The sequence below is a fragment of the Dryobates pubescens genome, assembly GCF_014839835.1.
Source record: "Dryobates pubescens isolate bDryPub1 chromosome 41 unlocalized genomic scaffold, bDryPub1.pri SUPER_41_unloc_1, whole genome shotgun sequence".
In the NCBI taxonomy this organism is placed as follows: Eukaryota; Metazoa; Chordata; class Aves; order Piciformes; family Picidae; genus Dryobates; species Dryobates pubescens.
In genome coordinates, this window is record NW_026530685.1 from 292,737 (window position 1) to 312,744 (window position 20,008).

The 20,008-nt window shown below is 62.4% G+C and overlaps 3 protein-coding genes across 3 annotated transcripts in view; 1 reads left to right on the top strand and 2 right to left on the bottom strand.

Annotated features, from left to right (window-relative positions):
- Nucleotides 1-254: 254 nt before the first annotated feature.
- On the bottom strand, nt 255-4,950 carry MSTO1 (misato mitochondrial distribution and morphology regulator 1). The gene is made up of 14 exons (XM_054179129.1): nt 4,854-4,950; nt 4,662-4,776; nt 4,539-4,593; nt 4,381-4,456; nt 4,169-4,217; nt 3,730-3,868; nt 3,503-3,620; nt 3,258-3,392; nt 3,019-3,171; nt 2,204-2,335; nt 1,882-2,063; nt 1,583-1,684; nt 1,376-1,494; nt 255-701 (listed from the first exon to the last, which is right to left on the bottom strand). The coding sequence occupies exons 1-14, from the start codon at nt 4,926-4,928 to the stop codon at nt 463-465; spliced, it is 1,689 nt and encodes a 562-aa protein (XP_054035104.1). The 5' UTR covers nt 4,929-4,950; the 3' UTR covers nt 255-462.
- An 87-nt stretch (nt 4,951-5,037) lies between these two features.
- Nucleotides 5,038-16,948, bottom strand: DAP3 (death associated protein 3). The gene is made up of 12 exons (XM_054179130.1): nt 16,907-16,948; nt 13,652-13,774; nt 10,839-10,940; nt 9,732-9,840; nt 9,192-9,284; nt 8,679-8,809; nt 8,465-8,545; nt 7,455-7,613; nt 6,908-6,967; nt 5,886-5,975; nt 5,534-5,651; nt 5,038-5,155 (listed from the first exon to the last, which is right to left on the bottom strand). The coding sequence occupies exons 1-12, from the start codon at nt 16,946-16,948 to the stop codon at nt 5,070-5,072; spliced, it is 1,194 nt and encodes a 397-aa protein (XP_054035105.1). The 3' UTR covers nt 5,038-5,069.
- A 1,002-nt stretch (nt 16,949-17,950) lies between these two features.
- ASH1L (ASH1 like histone lysine methyltransferase) overlaps nt 17,951-20,008 on the top strand; it is a 50,999-nt gene continuing 48,941 nt past the window's right edge. The window contains 1 exon segment of the mRNA XM_054179102.1: nt 17,951-18,108. The gene's annotated coding sequence lies outside the window, so the exon portion shown is untranslated.

Below are 20,008 nucleotides of genomic sequence, written 5' to 3' on the forward strand. Positions count from 1 at the left end.
GCTTCAACAAGGAGAGGACAGAAGTGATGCTTGTGGACACTGACCTCCCCCCCTGGGGAAGCTTTGGGCCCCTGAAGGGAGCTGTAAATATTGTAGCATAAGTTGGCTGCTTTCAGCTTTGTGTTGCTGTTGCTGAGCTGCTCCCCTGCTGGTGACTGTGGCTGGGGGGAGGCTTCCAGGCTTGAGTTCTGTATTTATTGTGCTCCCTGCCCAACATGCAGAGCAGAGCAACCTTGCAAAGCTGTTTTGTGGTTTGTTTGTTCAACATACAAAACCAGCCCCCCCCCCCCCCCCCCAAGCAGCTTCTCCAGCACCACCTGGACAGCTTCAGCCAGGCTTGGCAGCAGGGCTGTGCTGAGAGGCAGAGCAGAGGAGCAGCTGAGCCACCTCCAAAGCCTTCCCCTGCGGTTCCAAAGCCACTCTGAGGATCTTTCTTCTGCTCTCTCTGGCAGTAAAGGTGAGTTAGTCAGAATCTGCTTCATCTTCAGAGTCCTCTGCTCCCAGCCCTGTCTCGTAGCACTGGGAGAGAGTCCTCAGCTCCTCTAAGGCCACCTGGAAGTCCTCCTGCTCCACCCCAGCAGAGAAGAAGCTGGGGCAGCGCCGCACGTCCAGCTGCTGCAGGTCCCTGTGCAGGCTGCGGAGCAGGGCCTGCAGCACAGGGGAAGACTGCAGGGCTGCCAGGACAGGAACACTCTCAACAGCTGCAGGGACAAACAGCTGGGGTTGAAAAGCCACCAAAGCCTCCTCCCCTCTTCTGCTTTGCAAGCAGTTGCTTCACTTGAACCTAAGGGCCAGGAGGAGGAGCAGAGGGCTGGAGCTGCTCTGCCTTGAGGCCAGGCTGAGAGAGTTGGGGCTGTGCAGGCTGGAGAGGAGAAGGCTCCCAGGAGACCTTCTGGTGGCCTCCCAGGATCTGCAGGGGGCTGCAAGAAACCTGGGGAGGGGCTTTTGAGGGTGTCAGGGAGTGACAGGGCTGGGGGGGATGGAGCAAAACTGGAAGTGGGGAGATGGAGATTGGATGTTAGGAAGAAGTTGTTCCCCATGAGGGTGCTGAGAGCCTGGCACAGGTTGCCCAGGGAGGGGGTGGAAGCCTCAGCCCTGGAGGTGTTTAGGGCCAGGCTGGAGGTGGCTGTGAGCAGCCTGCTGTGGTGTGAGGTGTCCCTGACCAGGGCAGGGGGTTGGAACTGGATGGTCCTTGAGGTCCCTTCCAGCCCTGACCATTCTGTGACTCTATGAACTCAGCCTAGCACAGCAGCTGAGGAACTCTGTTTGTCCTCACAGCACTCAAAGGTGTTCTGGGCTTTAAAACCCTGCTGCCTGTTAGCCCCTGCTGCCCCCACTGCCCTCTCTGGTGCAGAGGCTCAGGGGTGCTGCTTACCTGCTGAGGGGTAACTGGGAGCTTTGTCCTGGAGGAAGCCTTCTTTGGTCAGAAGAGGAGAAAAAAACTGGGGGTATGGAGGCAGAGTGCTGCAGGGCTGCTGGAGCACGTGGGCTGTGCTGGGAGGAGAGGGGAATGAAGTTACCCAAAGCTCCTTTCTGCTCCCCAGGCTGCAGTTCCAGGTCTGGAGAGCAGCCTCTGACCAACCTGAAGGCCCCAGGGAAGATGGTGTGCAGGTAGTGCTGCAGAACCTGCTGGGTGCTCCCCCAGCTGTGCAGTGCAGACAGAGGCTGCTTGGCTGGGCAGGGGCTGCAAAGGAAGCAGAGTCAGGGCCTGGGGGAAGGTGGCAGTGCCTCAGCTGCTGCTTTAGCTGCTTTGCTCTGAGGGCAGCACAGAAGTGGCCAACTCTCAGGGGATGATTTTCATCCCCATCCTGCTGACCCTCAAGGGACTGTGAGGGGTTTGTAAGCAGCCCTTGCTGTGGGGAGCAGCAGGGCTCTGATTACCTGCTGCTCGCTTTGCCAATCCCTCGCAGCACAACAGACTGAGCAAAGCAGCAGCTGACCCTCTGCTCCCTCCAGGAAGAGAGAAGCTTCCAGGGCACAGCCTGCTGGTAGGCAGACAAAGTATCTGCCAGGGAGCAGCCAGGTAGGGCAGGGAAGGGGACAGCAGCCCAGGCAGCCACCACCTGCAAGCCAGAGGAGGATAAATGACACAGAACCAGCTCCCCACGTGCACCTGGGGCAGGCTGGGAGACACAACAGCAGCTCTGGCCTGCAGCACTCAGGTGGAGCTGGAAGGAGGGGAAGTTGCTCTCCAGGCCCTGACCTTTCTGCCAGAGAAGTTGAGCGACTCAGCGAGGTGCAGCATGGAGCCCTGAGAGGAGCAGAGCCGGTAGGGAGCTGTGAGGGTGTCCAGGGCTGCTGCCAGCACTGCACTGCTGTGGTAGTTCAGTGATGCCTGGGGAGGGAGGGACAGGGAAGTGACAACAGCAAAAGCCATCTGTGGGAGCAGGTCCTGGATAAGCCAGGAAAGGTGATCAGAGGCTTATGGGGCCAGGCTGGAAGTGTTGGGGCTGTTCAGCCTGGAGAAGGCTCCAGGGAGACCTCAGAGCAGTACCTGAAGGGGCTCCAGGAGAGCTGGGGAAGGACTTTGGACAAGGGCTGGGAGTGACAGGACAAGGGCTGATGGCTTTGAGCTGGGAGAGGGGAGACTGAGCCTGGAGATGAGGAAGACAATCTTGAGAGTGAGGGTGGGGAGAGCCTGGCACAGGCTGCCCAGGGAGGCTGTGGCTGCCTCCTCCCTGGAGGTGTTCAAGGCCAGGCTGGATGAGGCCCTGAGCAGCCTGGGCCGGTGGGAGGGGTCCCTGCCTGTGGCAGGGGGTTGGAACTGGATGGGCTTTGAGGCCCCTTGCACCCCAACCCAAACTAGTACTTGAAGGGGGCTGCAGGAGAGCTGGGGAGGGACTTTTGACAGGGCTGGGAGTGCCAGGACAAGGGAGAGTGGCTTTGAGCTGGGAGAGGGGAGAGTGAGAGTGGAGAGGAGGCAGAAAGTCTTGAGAGGGAGGGAGGGGGGGGGGAGGGAGACACTGGGACAGGCTGCCCAGGGAGGTGCTGCTGGGTGAGCCTCCAGACCCTACCTACCTCACAGTTTATGTAGGGGAAGCTGACAGGAGGTCGGGGCCTGAGTCCCAGGCTGCCCCTGAGCGAGAGGGGGCAAAAGAGGGAGCTGTGAGTGGAGAGGTGAACAATCCCCAGGGCTGTGTTCATCAGTCTGTACAAATTCTTCTGAAGGTCCTGGGGGAGGCAAAATCCAATCCTCAGCACCTCAGAGGCAAACAAGGGACTGGGGGTGCAAGTGCCACCCCCCCCTGCTCACTTACTCCTCCATCACTCATGACTGGAGTCAAGCCCCAGGTCAGGATTCCTTTGCCTGAGTACTCATCGTGGAGCAGCTCTGTCACCTTGGCTCCAACTCCAGAGAATCCATTGTGGAGGTCACAGAGGACCTGAAAACCCTGTGGGGGAAAGAAGGCAATCACAGGATCATAGCATGGTGGCAGCTGAGCTTTAACCTCGACCAGGAGCTGGCTCCCAAGCAAAGGAAGCTTGGCCTGAGCTGGCAAACCTGCAGCTGATCACACTCCTCAGCATAGAAGTGCAGCCGATCCTCCAGCTCCTCTGCACAGCCAGGGTCCTGCAGGAGGCTTTCACCTTCTCCAAAGGCTTCCAGACAGCCACAGTCCCTGCAGAAAAGGAGAGGGGGGGAAAGGTTTCTTCTGTCCCCTCTTTAAGTTAAGCAGAAGGAAGATCCTGCTCTGGGTGCCAGATCCTGACCCACCCCCTGGGCCCTACCCCTCGTGCAGGTACTGCCGGAGCACATAGAGGCTCTTGGGGTGCAGGGGGACGCTGAGGTAATCAGACCAGAGCTGCACCCTGCTGCCAGAGGGAAGGTCCTGGGAACCACCAAGCTGGGAAGAGGCTGCAGAAGTGCCTGGAATGAGAGGGGTGAAGAGCAAGGGTCTGCACTGGGCACTGGTGAGGCGGCCCGGGGTCAGGTTAGGGCTGCCAGAAGGGCACTGAGGCCTGGAGCAGGGCCAGAGAAGGGCAACGAAGCCACGGAAGGGTCTGGAGAGAACAGGGCTGGGGAGGGGCAGCTGGGGGAGGTCATCCTCAGCTCCCTGTCCCAGGACCTGTTCTGCCCTTCCTGCAGCTCGCTGAGGGCAGCAAGTAACCCAACCCCCCCGGGACAGCGCACCCCAGACCCAGACCACGACACAGAACGGGCAGAGACCTGGGGCGGCCGCGCTGGAGCTCCGCTTCCCACCACCGGCAGCATCTCCCTAGGAAAGAGCCCCGAGAGGGCTGTCAGGCGCCGCTTCGCCGCCTCCTCGGCGCGTTACCGGGCAGGAGCTCCCAGCAAAGGCCGAGAGAACCTGCGGGGAGGCTGCGACACTGCGTCGGCCTCCGGGACGCGGTTCCCCGCCCCGGCCTCGCCGCCCTCACCGTCCGGCTCCGGGCGTCCCGCGGCGCGGAGCTCCCACCCGAATCGCAGTCCAGGTAGGTGGCGACCTCCCCATCCCTGCAACACAGAGCGGCGGCAGCTGCCGGCCGGCGGTTCCGCGCCGCGCCCGCGGCCAGCGCCGCTGCCGCCCCGCACTCACCAGCTTACCGGCGCCTCCGCGTCCGCACCGCTGAGCCTCAGCGCGCCCACGCCGCCTGCAAGAGCGCCCGGTCACGGCAGGCTCCTTCCAAGGCGGGGCCGCTCCCCTCCCGCCCCCCGGTACCTTTCAGCTCCAGCGCCACGAGGCGCGGGGTGTGCGTCTCCCGCCCGCCCGGCTCCCGCTCGGCGCGGAGCAGCGTGCTGGGGCGGAGCTCGGTAGGGCCGCGCAGCGCGGCGGCCTGCGGCGGAAAGGGTGCGGCTCAGCCCCGCGCCTCGCCCCCGGCCCCCCGCCCCCGGCCCCGCTCCCGGCCCGCACCTGCAGCCCCCACCAGTGCGCGCCCACGCAGCCCGCGTAGTGCCCGAGCTGCAGGGTCACCGCCTCGCCCGGCATCGCCCCGCCGCGCCGGCCCGGAAGTGCCCGCGGCCGGGCCGGAAGTGCGTCACGCCGGGCCGGAAGCGCGCCGCGGGGCGCACAGACGGCGACAGACACCGGGAGACAGAAGAGGCGGAGCCGCTGCCGCCGTTTATTGCGCTAGAGCGGTGCCACCAGCCGCTCCAGCTGCCGCGGGTTGGAGCCGCTCAGGAACCGCAGCTCCTCCTTCCCGTCCTCCGTGTGCGCTGCAAGACAGAAGCTGCGTTGGGGGTGCGGCGGCGGCGGCCCCAGGACCCCTCCGCGGCGGCCCCAGGACCCCTCCGCGGCGGCCCCAGGACCCCTCCGCGGCGGCCCCAGGACCCCTCCGCGGCGGCCCCAGGACCCCTCCGCGGCGGCCCCAGGACCCCTCCGCGGCGGCCCCAGGACCCCTCCGCGGCGGCCCCAGGACCCCTCCGCGGCGGCCCCAGGACCCCTCCGCGGCGGCCCCAGGACCCCTCCGCGGCGGCCCCAGGACCCCTCCGCGGCGGCCCCAGGACCCCTCCGCGGCGGCCCCAGGACCCCTCCGCGGCGGCCCCAGGACCCCTCCGCGGCCCCGCGCAGGCTCGGCTCGGGCGGGCCCTGACCTTTCTCGTGCTGCAGCCACTTGCGGTCGAGGTAGTAGCTATAGCAGCTCTCGAACTCCATCGGGCTGTAGTTGGGGACCGGGATGGGGACGAAGGGGTCCAGGGCATCAAAGCCCTCCTGGGGAGGAGAGCCAAGGGTGAGAGCCTGGCACCGCCTGCTCCTGCGGGAGCTGCCCGGGAGAGGATGCAGTGCAGCCACGAGCTCGGCTGGAGCCATCTCAAACAAAAGCTGGGAGCTGAAGAGACTCCGGAGCCAGCTCTGCCACCCAGAACGACTGCAGCTGCCACACGGGGATGGCTGTTTGCTTCCCAGGGAGAAGAGGAGAAACCCCCACAGAAGACTCTGCCTCACCTTTCCCAGCAGCTCCTGGGGCAGATAGGCAGAGCTGGGTTTGAAGAGGGAGCCAGTCTGGCTGAGGGTCGCCACGATGGCACCTCCATTCTGCAGGGGAAAGCAGAAAGCCTTCAGCTGCAAACAGCCTTTGTGCCTTGGGTGGGGTTTGAAAGGGAGGGGGGCTGGGGTTTGAAAGGGAGGGGGGCTGGGGTTTGAAAGGGAGGTCTCTCCTCTTTGATCCTGGAGGTACTTCCATTCCAGAGCTCTGCAGAGTGGGTTTCTTATCATGCTCCTAACGACTTTAATCCTGGTGCCTCCAAGCACCCATGCAGCACAGGCACCACAGCTGGGTGCCAGGGAGAGGACAGCCACAGCCTTCCTGGGCAGCCTGTGCCAGGCTCTCCCCAGCCTCACTGTCAACAATTTCTTCCTCCTCTCCAGTCTCAATCTCCCCTCTCCCAGCTCAAAGCCATCAGCCCTTGTCCTGTCACTCCAAGCCCTTGTCAGAAGTCCTTCCCCAGCTCTCCTGGAGCCTCTTCAGGTACTGCAAGGCTGCTCTGAGGTCTCCCTGGAGCCTTCTCTTCTACCAGCTGAACAGCCCCAGCTCCCAGCCTGCCCCCACAGAGGAGGTTCTGCAGCCTCTGATCACCTTGGTGGCCTCTTCTGGACCTACTTCAGAGTTCAGTACTTTGAAAAGGACTTTTCTGTACAGTTTGAAGACTGCTGTTGGCATCCAGTGGATGGAAGAGCAGCAGCAGGAGGTGACCTCCCATAGCAAAACATCTAGGACCAGAAAGTTCTTATTCTACAACTAATAAGAGCCAAAGTCTTCTGCAGCAGCTCTGGGTCTGGCTCAGGAGCTGGGGCTTGGCAGTGCTGTGCCTCTGACCTGCTCTGCTTCTCCCTGGGTGATGGCAGCAGCACTGGTGAGCTCCTGAGCCTTGTCAGACTCTGCTCTGCTCTTTGTGCTTGGCAGCACACAGAGACTCTCCCAGTGAGACTCTCACACAGCCCCCCACAAAGTACAGCCTGGGACTCACCCAATTGTTCATCATCATCTTCCTCAGGTTGTAGACAAGGGTCAGCTCCTCTGGAGAAACCTGGATGAAGAGTGCCTGGGTCACTTCTCTTTGGCCATCAGTCCCTACCCTGGACACAAACCTCCCCTCCCCACTTTGAGCTATGCTGCAAGGATCTTCTGCATCCTTCAGTTTCTTCCCCCAGCACCCAGCCAGAGCTGTGCTGCAGAGGGCAGTGCTGCCCCCAGCTGCGTGGTGGTGTCCTGAGGACTCCCTTCAGAACCAGCTGCTTAAGGCAGCACATGGCCTCTGCAGGTCCCTCCAGGCAATTGCTTCCAAATGAGCAAAACCTCCTCCCCTGCCCTCCCTGGCAGGCCCAGAATGGCCTGGTTGGAAAAGACCTTAAGGTCATCAACCCTAACCCAGCAGCTCCCTGCCCTCAGCTGTGGGGACCCCACCCCCCCAGCTCCTCCTCCAAATGACTTTTCAACACCTCCAGGCCTGCTGCCCCTGGGGTGAAGCTCCCCAACCTCCCCCTCCCCTGAGGGGCCCTCAGAGCAGCTCTTACAGGGCTCTTGTCCTCCTTCCTCAGGGTGGTCCTGCCCCAGAGCGCGTTGACGCCGTCCACCGCCACGAGGAGCCGGAAGGAGCCAGGCCGGCACTGCTGCCTCACCTCCCTCAGCACCACCCCCACAGCATCACAGGCAACTCTGGCTCGAGCCAGGCCCTGCCAGGGGGGAAGGCACACAGCTGGCACAAAGCTGGGGGAGGCTTTGTGCTGCTGTCCACTGCCTGCCCTCTCCAGAGGGGCAGCCAAGGAAGGGCAGATCAGAGGAGTCAGCTCGGAGGGAGGACTCTTCCCTCACAGAGCCAGCACAGGATCACAGAGTGCTCTGGTTGGGAAGGGAGCTCCAAAGCTCAGCCAGTCCAAGCCCCTCTGCACTCAGCAGGGACATCCTCACCCAGCTCAGGCTGCCCAGAGCCCTGTCCAGCCTCACCTTGAGCAGGGATGGAGCCCAAACCACCTCCCTGGGCAGCCTGTTGCAGTGTTCCAGCAGCCTCACAGTGAAGAGCTTGTTCCTAACATCCAATCTCAACCTGCTCTGCTCTAGTGTGAAGCCCTTGGCCCTGGCCTGTCACTGCAGGCCTCTGGGAACAGTCTCCATCCTTGTGGCCCCTTCAGGTACTGGAAGGTCTCTATGAGGTCTCCCTGGAGCCTCCTCTTCTCCATGCTGACCACCCCCAGCTCCCTCAGGCTGTCCTCATAGCAGAGCTGCTCCAACCCCCTGACCATTCTTGTGGCCCTCCTCTGGACCTGCTCCATCAGCTCCATCTCCTTCCTGCATTGATGGCTCCAGACCTGGCTGCAGCACTCCAGGTGAGGCCTCCCCAGAGCAGAGTGGCAGAATCCTCTCTGGACCTGCTCTGGATGCAGCCCAGGCTGTGATCTGCCACATGTTCCTCTACCAGGTTTCTGTAGTCTCCCTGTTAGGGAATTGCCTTCCACCTCCCAGAGCATTTGTGTGACCTTCAGAGGCCATTTGTGCTGCATCCACAGCAGCAGCTGCTGCTCCTCACCTGCTCCACCACCTCACCCAGCGGCCTGCCCTCCTCTGTGCTCTCCCTTTTGCCCCAGACATACTTCCTCTGGGTCTTGATCTGCAGGGAAGAGAACCAGGGTGAGACTGGGAAGCAAGCAGAGCAGTGGCCAGGTCCCTGCTGCCCTGCCAGTGTCCCAGATGACCCTGGGGGGCTAAGTGCTGAGCTCCTGCCCCAGGCAGGCTCTACAAACCTCTTGCAGGAAGTGGCCATTTGAGGTCTTGAAGTTCTTGAGCCAGAAAGCTGCTTGCAAGGGCTGATCAAATCTCTCCTTCTTGTAGGATGACTGCAGCAGCTCCCTGCAGTTTTTCACCCAGAGGTGAGCTGTAAGCAGATAAAAGGGTTGATTGCTTGGGGGTCTGCTTTGGGGGTCTGGCTGGGGGTTGTTCTGTGGTGCTTGGATCTCTTTCTCTGCTCCACTGCTCAGCAAACTCTGCCACTAGGTGGTGAGCAGCCCCCCCTGAGAGCAGGGGAGACACACAGGCTGTCTCCTGTCACCCTTGCTAACAGTGAGGAGAAAAGGCTGACTGTAAGCATGGGAGAGCAGCTGGAGGCAAGTACTTAGCTTCTGCTTTGTGCAGGGGGTTGTGTGCTTCAGAAGCCTTCTCTGTGCTGGGCAGAGAAAGGCAATTTCCCACCCCCCACCCTGAGCCTTGCTCTTGAAGCAGCAGCTCCTGGATCAGAGTTAGCACATCAGAGCTCTCACCATCAGGGATGTGCAGCACCAGCCAGCCCTGCCTCATGCAGTAGTGAACCACATGGCACAGAGTCATGGTCTTCCCTGTTCCTCTCTCACCATCTCCAAGGTGGGCTGTCAAGGAAAGGCTCTGGAAGGCCACTTGGAATTCTCCCTTTTGCAAAAGGCATAAGGGAAGCTCAAAGGTTGTGACAGAAAGGTTGGCACTGAGTCAAGCTGTTGGGCAGCAGCAGAGCTGGCCCCAGGAGCTGCTTCTCTCTCTCTCTACCTCTCTGCTTCATCCCAGCTGTGGTTCCCTTGCCCTGAGCTGACAGCCCTGCCTGTGCAGCTGAATGAAAGCTTGCTGGGTGGCAAGTGTCCAGAGAAGGCCAGGAGGATGCTGAGGGGGCTGGAGCTGCTCTGCTGGGAGGCCAGGCTGAGAGAGCTGGGGTTGTGCAGCCTGGAGAGGACCTCCTGAAGCCTGTGAAGCACAGCAGCCAGCAGAGGATCATCCCCAGCTGTGCCAGCTCCACTTGTGCTTAGCTGCCCTCAAGCAGTGCTGAAGGATACAGATCAGGTATCTGACAGCTGGGTGGGCCAAGTTGGAGTTCTGCAGGTAAGTGAAGAGCTCCAGGGCTGGCTTCCTCACCATCAGGCAGGCTTCATTGAAGGTCTTAATCTGAGAGAGGAAGAGAAGATGAAGAAGGAGCCAGCTGCTGGCACACAGCACAGCAGCTCCTGGCATCACTCCACCTCTGCCTGGCACTCTGCAGGCTCTCACTGTCCACTGCTGTCCCCCTGCCTGCCAGGTGGTTCAAGAGTGACTTCCCCCTGGTGAGGCCATGCTGACTGCCCCTGCTGGCTCTCTGGTCCCTGGTGTGCCTGGCAGGCAGCTGTTGCAGCAGGTTCTCAGGGCTCAGTCACCTCACAGCACTGACTCCCAGGTCAGGAACCTCTTCCTGAGCTCTGGCAGGGAGGCTGCAGGAGCTGCTTGCAAAGCCTGAGCCCCTGCCAGCAGGGGCTGGCTCACAGCTGAAGCCAAGAGGCAAGATTGCTGCTGGGACAAACTGGCTTCAGGAGACAGCCTGCTGCAGGCAGGAGCTGTGGGAGATGTGCCCCAGGTGCTCAGAGGTAAGGAGCTCAAACCATTGGCTGCAGGGCTTCATTGCACCAGGACCACACCAGCTGGGCAGGAGCTGTTCCCCAGGGCTTGTGGTGGCAGGGTGGGAGGCAATGGTTTGAAGCCAGGGCAGGGCAGGGCTGGGTTGGGCATCAGGAGGAAGTTCTGCACCATGAGGGTGGTGAGGCACTGGAACAGGTTGCCCAGAGAGGTGGAGGCCTCCTCAGTGGAGACTGAAGGTCAGACTTGAGGGGGGCCTGAGCAGCCTGAGGTAGCTGGAGGTGTCCCTGCTGAGTGCAGGGGGTTGGACAAGATGCCCTTGGAGGGTCCCCTCCAACCTGATGCACTCTGTGACAGGATGTTGCCCAAGGGGGGACCCTCACAGCCTTCTGCCACTCCCCTGCTTGGGTTGCCTCCTGCCTTTTAGAGGAAGAACAGTAAGGGCCAGGGGCAGTGAGTGGCTTCCTGCAGCACACTTTGATTCCAGGAGCAAACCAGAGGGGCCTGGTTCTCCCCACCTGCCCCACCCCCCCCAGACCTGCTCCAGGGCACAGCACCTGCTGCTGGAAGCGAGGGGGCAGCCCATGTGGAAACACAACCTTCACCTCCTCCAGTGGGATGCTGTAGTGGCGACCCTCATGCTGCTGGCTGTGCCTGGCCTGGGGAGGAAACACAGCCTGTAAGGCCCAGGGCAGCCTGAGCCTGCTGCCAGGGCTGCAGAGGGGATGTGAGAGTGGAGCAAACACAGCCTGTAAGGCCCAGGGCAGCCTGAGCCTGCTGCTAGGCTGCAGAGGGGATGTGAGAGTGGAGCAAACACAGCCTGTAAGGCCCAGGGCAGCCTGAGCCTGCTGCCAGGCTGCAGAGGGGAGGGTTAGGGTTAGGGTTAGGGTTAAGGCACATTCTGGATGCAGAGTGCAGTGGAGCAGGCAGGGAATGCTCACTCACAGGGATCACCTCCTGGGAACCTGCATTTCAGAGCAGGAACTGTCCCAGGGCATTGCTGGCAGAGGCTTAGGAAGGGGTTAAAGGGAAATGCTCCCTGGCAATAATCAAAGGATTCCTTGAGCTCATGCAGGACCCTTTGCTTTTTGGGAGCAGCAGTGGCCCTGTGCCTCATTAATTTACCTCATCCTTGATTAGCCTTCTGGTTACCACAACATCTTAACTGCACTATGACCCTTTTGGAGTCATATCCAAAGGGTCTCCCCCTCTGCTCTGCCCTAGGGAGACCTCCCCTGGAATACTGCATCCAGTTCTGGGCTCCCCAGGTCAGGACAGGGATCTGCTGGAGGGAGTCCAAGGGAGGGCTGTGAGGATGAGGAAGGGGCTGCAGCACTGCCTGGGGAGGAGAGGCTGAGAGCCCTGGGGGTGGTTAGGCTGCAGAGGAGACTGAGAGGGGGTCTGAGAAATGTCTGTAGATAGCTGAGGGCTGGGGGTGAGGAAGGGAGGCACAGGGACAGCCTCTGCTCACTGTGCCCTGGCACAGGCCAAGGGGCAGGGGATGGAGACTCCAGCACAGGAGGTTCCAGCTCAGCAGGAGGAAGAACTTCTGCACTGTGAGGCTCACAGAGCCCTGGAGCAGGCTGCCCAGAGAGGTTGTGGAGTCTCCTCTGGAGCCTTTGCAGCCCCCTCTGGATGTGTTCTGTGTGACCTGTGCTGGGCTCTGTGCTCCTGCCCTGGCAAAGGGTTGGACCTGAGCATCTCCTGAGGTCCCTTCTGCCCCTAGCCTCTGTGATCTGCTGGGCTGAGGTTTATGCCTGGGGCCAGGCTGTGCTTCCTGGCTGGTGGTCAGTGGTGCTCCTGCAGCAGCTCAGCTCCCTGTGCTTATTTATAGTGATTGCTTGAAGAGCTCTGCCTGCACTCCAAGAAGTGGCTGTTCCTGGCAGCTGAGAACACCCACTCCAAGCCTTGTCAGCTCCATCCTTGCCTTTCCCCTTCACTCTTCTCTTCTCCTAGCATGCAGTGCTCACAAAGCAGCTTTTTATTTGCCCTTGGTCTGGTCCCCAGCTTTGTGCCCTGTGTAACTAGGCCACCCCTCTGCTCTCCTTCCTGTGTGACTTGGAGTGGCTCCTGTGCCAGGCTTTGGCTGCCCCCTCCAGCAGCTCTGCCAAGCTCTGTCCTGGGGGTGCTCAGGAGCAGTGCTTGGGGACATGGCTGAGTGCTGGGCTTCATCTTTGGGCTCCATGCTCTGGAGAGGCCTTTTCCAAGCCAAACAATTCCATGGCTCTGTGACTCCACCTCGGGGCTGGATGCCCCTGGAGGCTTCCTGGCTGGCCCCAGATCGCCAGCAGCTGTGTGCATGGCAGTGTCCCCCCCAGACCCACACAGCAGAGCACTACTCCAGAGACCATTCTCAGTCCCATCACTGCCTTGCTGCCTAAGCTGGGGCAAATTCCTTCCCTCCTCCCTCTGAAGTGGGTCAAGGATCTTCCTCCTCCTGCTGGAGTCGCTCAGAGCTTTGCTGCTGGCAAAGCACAGCAGGGGAGAACCCAGCTGAGCCTTGTTGAACACTGAACTCTTCATCTGGCCTTCTCAGTCCATTCTGAGTGGGGCCTGGGTGCAGGCAGAGCTCCCAGGTTTGCTGGGGGAGCCAGAGGCCTCTGCTGCAGGCCAGCGCCGCAGCGCCGGGAGCCTGCCCGCGGCCAGGGCTGTGGCACCGCCAGGCAGAGTGCCACAGCCAGTTGCCTGGCAACCTGCATGGTAGGCACAGGACAGTGGGGACAATCCTTGCCATCTGGACTCTTCTGTGCAAGCTAGAGACACTCTCATCACGTGAGGAAGATCATCTGCATGCTGCTGTTTCCATAGAGACCCCAGAGGAATGGGGATTGAGAGGCTCCAGTTACAGCAGCACCTCCCAGCCTCCCTCCATTCATCCCTTCCACTTCACTCTGTGCTTGAGACACGGAGTGTGAGGCTGGAATGATGATGCTGCAGGGGCTGTGCTGTGCTGAGGTCAGCTGGGGTGTGCTGGGGTTTGGTTTTTCCACACCCCCCCCTCGTAGCCAGAAGAGCCCTGGAGGAGAGTTCATGGTGCCTGAGGGCAAGCTAAGCCCCAGCCCAGCTCCCACAGGGCACAGCCTGGCTCAGCTGGGCAGCCCCAGGGAAGGACTCAGTCCCTGTCCCAGGAGCTCTCAGGCAGGGGACTGACCACATCTTGCCTCAAGCCAGGCAGGGCCACGGCCTGGCCTGGGGAGGGCAGAGCAGGCTCCCACCCCGAGCCCTCTGTGCTCCCCCTCCCTCCACAAGCACAATGGCAGCACCCCAGGCCCCAGGCAGCCCCCAGGCAGCCCCCAGGCAGCCCCCAGGCAGCCCCAGGCAGCCCCAGGCAGCCTGCTGGCATCCAGCAGCAGTTGTGGCAGGGACTCACAGGGTCGCTCTCGCTGGTGCAGAACACTGCTCTGGCTCTCTCTGCTGGGGCCTGCAGCCCCTGGCTGCCAGCAGCACTTAGGCAGCCCCTGGCTGCTGTGTGGAGGGCAGAGGCATGGTCCAGCTGAGGAGAAAAGGCAGAGAGAGACAACAGACTTCACAGATCACCTGTGGGACAAAACCAATCCCCTCAGTTTGTTTTGACAGTCACAGAATGGTGGAGGGCTGGAAGGGACCTCTGGAGGTCACCCAGGCCAAGGTCACCTAGAGAAGGCCACACAGCAACACAGCCAAGTGGGGCTGGAATGACTCCAGAGGTGGAGACTCCACCACCCCCCTGGGCAGCACATCCCCAGGGCCAATCTCCCTCTCTGTGAAGAATTTCTTCCTCGCCTCCAGCCTAAACCTCCCCTGGCACAGCTTGAGACTGTGTCCTCTTGTTCTGGTGCTGGGTGCCTGGGAGAAGAGACCACCCCCCAGCTGGCTCCAGCCTCCCTGCAGGGAGCTGTAGAGAGCAAGGAGGTCTCCCCAGGTACTCCAGGTGGGCTCTCATGCAGCTAAGCTGATCAGTTTGGGGTTGGTTTTTCCTCCCCCCCGAGGCTGCTGCAGCTTCCTGCAGAGCTCAACCAACACAGGCAGGGAAGGGAGGAGCAGGAGGCCAAGCATTTGGTTCTCTCAGGGTGGAAGAGAAAGGGAAGCCTCTGCCCATAGCTAACAAAGTGCAGCCTGCAGAGAGAGGCTGCCCCAGAGCAAGCCAAACTGAAAGCCACCCTTCAGTTAGTGACTGGAACAGTTGCAGGCTCCCAGGGTAAACAGAGGGAGAGCAGCTTCCTATTTTGTCTGTCTGCACAGATGAGAGCTGCCAGGAGCTGAAGGGTAGAGACAGGAACAGCTGTGGCAGATCCCCAGGGCAGGAGGTGCTGCTGCTCTCAGCCTCATTCTCCTCAGGAGGTCATTTGAAAGCCAAAAGAGTTCAGAAAATAGAAGTCAAATTACCCCACAGCCCACCCAGAACACACAGGGAGCCCAAACTCAGTGCTTCAGAGCTCAGTGGAAAGCCAAAGGAGCTCAGAAAACAGAAGCTGAGAGCCCTGAGGCTTCATTAGTGTGGAGGGGAGAAGGCTGAGAGGGGATCTGAGAAATGCCTGCAGATAGCTGAGGGTCAGGAAGGGCCAGGGCCAGGGCCAGGGCCAGGGCCAGGGCCAGCCTCTGCTCACTGTGCCCTGGCACAGGCCAAGGGGCAGGGGATGGAGACTCCAGCACAGGAGGTTCCAGCTCAGCAGGAGGAAGAACTTCTGCACTGTGAGGCTCCCAGAGCCCTGGAGCAGGCTGCCCAGAGAGGTTGTGGAGTCTCCTTCCCTGGAGCCTTCCCAGCCCCCTCTGGGGTCCTGTGTGCCCTGTGCTGGGTTCTGTGCTCCTGCTCTGGCAGGGCTTGGACCTGAGGATCTCCAGAGGTCCTTTCCAGCCCCTGATACCCTGAGAGCCCCCAGCCCACCCTGCACACACCAGGCAGCCCCAGAGCAGTGTCTCAGCACTCACTCTCCTTTGGGGGAAGGAATGAAATGTCTCTCACTCCACAGCACCCAGCACCATCTGATCAACTCAGCCATGGCACCAAGGGCCTCATCCAGGCTCTGCTTAAACACCTCCAGGGCTGGGGACTCCACCACCTCCCTGGGCAGCACATCCCAAGGGCCAATCTCCCTCTCTATGAAGAATTTCTTCCTCACCTCCAGCCTAAACCTCCCCTGGCACAGCTTGAGGCTGTGTCCTCTTGTTCTGGTGCTGGGTGCCTGGGAGAAGAGACCAACCCCCTCCTGGCTACAACCTCCCTGCAGGGAGTTGTAGAGAGCAATGAGGCCTCCCCTGAGCCTCCTCTTCTGCAGGCTAAGCAACCCCAGCTCCCTCAGCCTCTCCTCCCAGGGCTGTGCTCCAGACCCTTCTCTGGACACCTTCCAGCAGCTCAACCTCTTTCCTGACCTGAGGAGCCCAGAGCTGGACACAGGACTCCAGGTGAGGCCTAACCAGTGCTGAGCACAGGGCAGGATGAGCTCCCTGCTCCTGCTGGCCACACTGCTCCTGGCCCAGGCCAGGCTGCCCTTGGCCTTCTTGCTCTGAATGTGTTGAGGGTTTGTGAGCCTTCAGCCTCGAGTGCAGAGTGGATTCCCTGTATCTGAAGGGGGCTACAGGAAAGCTGGGGAGAGACTTTTAGGGTGTCAGGGAGTGGCTGGGGGGGAGGATTGGATCCAAGCTAGAGGAGAAGAGAGTTAGATTAGACCTTAGGAAGAAGCTCTTCCCCTTGAGGGTGGTGAGAGCCTGGCACAGGCTGCCCAGGGGGTGGTGGAAGCCTCCTGCCTGGAGGTGTTTGCAGCCAGGCTGGAGGTGGCTGTGAGCAGCCTGCTGTGGTGTGAGGAGTCCCTGGCCAGGGCAGGGGGCTTGGAACTGGCTGAGCCTTGAGGTCCCTTCCAGCCCTGACAGTTCTGTGACTCTGTGTGAGTGGAGAGGGAGCTCCAGCTGCCAAGGGGCAGAGCAGCCCAACTCAGATGCCTGAAAGGGCAGAGAGCTGCCAGGTGATGCCTGGAGGTGCATCCCAAGGCTGTGTGCTGGGGGGGTGCAGCTGTTCCTGCATGGAGCTGCTCTTGCACCCAGCTCTCCCTGCACAGAGCTGTTTCAACCTCAGCCTCCAGAGCTGGTTTCACAGAAGGGCAGAGGCTGGAAGGGACCTCCAGAGATCACTGAGTCCAACCCCCCTGCCAAAGGCAGGATCCCCCAGGGCAGTCTGCACCAGGTGGGTTCTGAAAGTCTCCAGAGGACTCCACACCCCCCCTGGGCAGCCTGCTCCAGGGCTCCCTCACTGTAAAGAAGCTTCTCCTCATGCTGAGGTGAAACCTTCTGTGTTCAAGTTTGGATCCATTGGTCCTTGCCTTATTGCTGTGCACCCCCAAAAAGAGCTTGGCCCCCTCCACTTGACCCCCACCCCTCAGATAGTGATAGGCATTGATCAGATCTGCAGACTAAACAGCCCCAGGGCTCCCAGTCTCTCCTCACAGGGGAGATGCTCAAGCCCCCAAATCATCCTCATGGCTCTCCCTTGGACTCTCTCCAGCAGATCTCTGTCTCTCTTGAATTTCAGAGAGGCTGCCACACAGCCCTGCACAGCCAGAAGCACAGCTCTGCAGCCAAGCAGTTCACAGAACCAGGGAGTTGTCTGGGCTGGAAAAGACCTCCAAGACCATCAGGCTGCCCCAGGGCTTACCTTTGGGGGATGGCAGACGAGGCCCTTCAAGCTTCTCAGCATTTCCCCTGCAGAGACAGAAGTGGATTTTCTTTGTTCAGGGTTTCATTTGTTTGTTGTAATTTTTGTGTTGGTTTATTCTTTTTGTTTTGCTTATGCTGGGAGAGGAATGCCCCTGGGCAAACCTTCCTGCTGCCTCATTCCCTCTCGGAATATGGGACTGAGGTAACAGCGAGGCATAAAGCACAGCACTTCGCCTGACCTCGAAACGGGCAGCGCCCCCGGAAAGCGAACCGGCTCTGCTCGTGAAGCCCCCCTCGGGGCACCGCCGGCAGGCAGGCGGCAGGCAGGCGGCAGGCAGCCCTCCCGCGCAGGCAGCAGGCAGGCAGCAGGCAGCCCTCCGGCAGCCCTCCCGCGCAGGCAGCAGGCAGCCCTCCCGCGCAGGCAGCAGGCAGCCCTCCGGCAGCCCTCCCGCGCAGGCAGCAGGCAGCCCTCCGGCAGCCCTCCGGCAGCCCTCCCGCGCACGCCGCCCGCCCCAGCACCCGGCAGGCCGCAGGCTGCTTCCCCGGGCCCTCGGCGCTGCTCCGCCTGATCCCTCCCGCGGCCTCGCGGCCGGATCGCGTCCCCGCAGCCAGCCGCGCCGCCTGGGGCCGGGCTCCGCACGGCTCCGCCCGAGCGGCCGCCGCCACGCGCCTCACGGCTCGGTCCCAAGGGCAGCTTGGCGGCCGGGCCGCGGGCTCCAGGCAGGGGCCAGGCGATCGCCCTGCCCCGGCCAAGCAACGCCCCCTCAGCCGCGCCGGAGCCGAGGCCGGCGGCGCGGCACTCACCGGTGCCGGCAGCTCCTTCCCGCTGATCGGCGGCGCCAGAGCGCGGGGATGACGCGGGGCCGCTACGGCAGCCGGCAAGGGCCAGACGGCGCAGGACGCGCGGAATCCGCCCACCCCGGGGCTCGCGGCAGCCTCGCGCGGCGGGGGCGGGGCCGGCGCCGAGGGGTGTGGCCGGGCGGGGGCGGGGCCGCGCGCGGGGAGGGCGGGGCGCCGGGCGCTCGCTCGCGGTGGAGCAGGAGCCGCCGCCATTTTGGTTTCGCTGCCTCGGCTCGGAGCAGGGCCGAAGCGGCGGCCGGTCGGTGCGGGTCCCGCCCTGGCCCCGTCCGCGCTGGGCGGCCGGGAAGATGCGGCGCGGAGGAGCCCGTCCTCGGCCCCGGCCGTGTTGTCGCTGACACGGTGAGGAGCGGGGCGAGCGAGCGGGCGGCGGGCGGGGACTGGGACCGCCTCAGGCCCGGAGCCCGGGGGGAGGGGAGCTTGGCCGGGGAGCCGCCGCGGGGGCCGCCCCGCCCCGCACCGGCGCCGAGGCGCGCGCTGCTCGGCATCCCCGCCCCGCCGGGCCGCGCTCGCGGGCGCATCCTCGGCGGCGGGGCTCGGCGGGGCGGCGGCGGGGGATCCCCGGTGGCGGCGGCGTGCGCGGGGTGGTCCGGCAGGGCCCGCGCCCGAAGTGCCGCGGGGGACCCCGGCGGGGCCCCTGCGTGGAGCGGGGCGGGGGAGCCCTGACAGCCGGGCCCGCGCCGGGAGGGGGCGGGGGAGCCCTGACAACCGGGCCCGCGCCGGGCGGCGAGGCGGGGATGCCCCGGCAGCGGCGCCCAGGCCCGGCGCGGCGCGGGGGGGTCCCGGTGACAGCGGCGCTGCCCGCGGGCCGGTCCGTGGGTGCCGGCGGGACGCCCGCGGCCGGGGCCGTGCCCTGCGGGGGTGGGGAGAGCCTGACAGCCGCGCTCATGCGTTGTGCCGGGCCCCGCGGGAGCGGGGGGGCGGCTGTCAGCTGACGGCGGGGCCGGTGCTGCCTGCCGGGGCACCGCGGCCGCTGCCCGTGTCGCGGGTCGGGCGCTCTCCCGGCGCTCGGGGCCGTGCCAGGGCTGCGCGGCCCGGGGGCTCGCGTTGCTCGGCGGAGCGGAGGCCGTGCGGGCTGCGGCCCAGCGGCGGGGGGCACCGGGGCGGTGCGGCGGGCGGTGCGGGGATCGCTCTGCCGCCGGTTGGGACGCTGGCTCCTTCGCTGGGTCGGAGGCTTGCAGGCTTCCTTCCCTCCCTCTCTCCCCAGCTCCTACTTCGGGGATGTTACTTTCCTTGGGTCTTCAGTCCTGTTGTAGTTTCCTTGGCTGGCGAACTGAGCTTGGCTGCTTGAGCCTAACGTGGTTTAGCCTCGGATCAGGAGCCTGAACTTGTTGCTGTCCCTTCCTTTCTGTTAGGCAGCCTCCTGACTTTCTACCTCGTGTTTTCCACCTTTGGGTTTGTGGTTCCTTCACCCTGTTAATTACCGAGCAGAGAACCAGGAACACTCTGGGATGTGGGTTTCCATCAGGTGGCCTCGGGACACTCATTCACCCCCCTGCCAGTTGTGCACTGTCAGGAGCAGGTGAGGGAAGCCTGAGGTACTGGATTCTTGACAGTGCCTTTTGCTTTGTTAGGAGAGAGTTGAGGAGCTGCAGGATGGATGTGTGTGGGAAGGAAATGTTTGGCTTTCCCTGGGTGCCTTGAAGTGGAGTTAGTTTTCATTCCCAGCCACGGTGCAGAGTCTTCCCTTGTGTGTTTTGGTTGCCTGCCTTGCGTTCCTGGGGGACTGCACCTGCAGGAGCAGCACTTTCCAGGAGCATGGAGAGGGTCTGCTGGGGCAGTCCTGAAAGGTTTGCTTCCTGTGGTCGTCCTTGAGGAGCTCGAGACCATCCCTGGGTGCTTCTGCCTCGGCATGAGTGGGGAAGTTCCAGCAGCTGGTTGAACATATGGAGGGAAATAGGCTCTCAAACCATCATCTGGCTGCCTGCTCCAGTTCCTAAGGAGGGTTCTGACTCCAAAATCGAAGCTCCAGTAGCTGTTTGAGACTGTGTGGGAGTGTGAGGGTTGGGGGCTTTACTTGGAGGGGGTCTCAGTGCATCTCTGAGGACAGAATCATCACAAGCTGTTGGTGGACTGCAGCGACCTTTGGTTGCAGACTGCCAGCAGCCCTCTGAAAAGGACTTTGATGTTTGAGTGGTGATGAAGAGCAAACTCCTTGGGAGTCCTAAGTGAGGTGTGAAGAAGCTGCTTCGTGTTCAGTGGTTCTCAGGAGTTTAAATTGCCCTGCAGGACACAGAAAGCA

Coding starts and splice junctions, on each gene's coding strand:
- MSTO1 (XM_054179129.1), bottom strand. CDS start 4,928: ATGCCGGGCGAGGCGGTGACCCTGCAGCTCGGGCACTACGCGGGCTGC. Junction 3,172..3,257: donor CAGTCATGAGTGATGGAGGA/GTAAGTGAGCAG, acceptor TGCCTCCCCCAG/GACCTTCAGAAGAATTTGTA. Junction 2,064..2,203: donor TCAACTTCTCTGGCAGAAAG/GTCAGGGCCTGG, acceptor TCTGGCTTGCAG/GTGGTGGCTGCCTGGGCTGC.
- DAP3 (XM_054179130.1), bottom strand. CDS start 16,948: ATGCTGAGAAGCTTGAAGGGCCTCGTCTGCCATCCCCCAAAG. Junction 5,976..6,907: donor AGATGATGATGAACAATTGG/GTGAGTCCCAGG, acceptor TTTCCCCTGCAG/AATGGAGGTGCCATCGTGGC. Junction 5,156..5,533: donor GTGGCTGCAGCACGAGAAAG/GTCAGGGCCCGC, acceptor TCTGTCTTGCAG/CGCACACGGAGGACGGGAAG.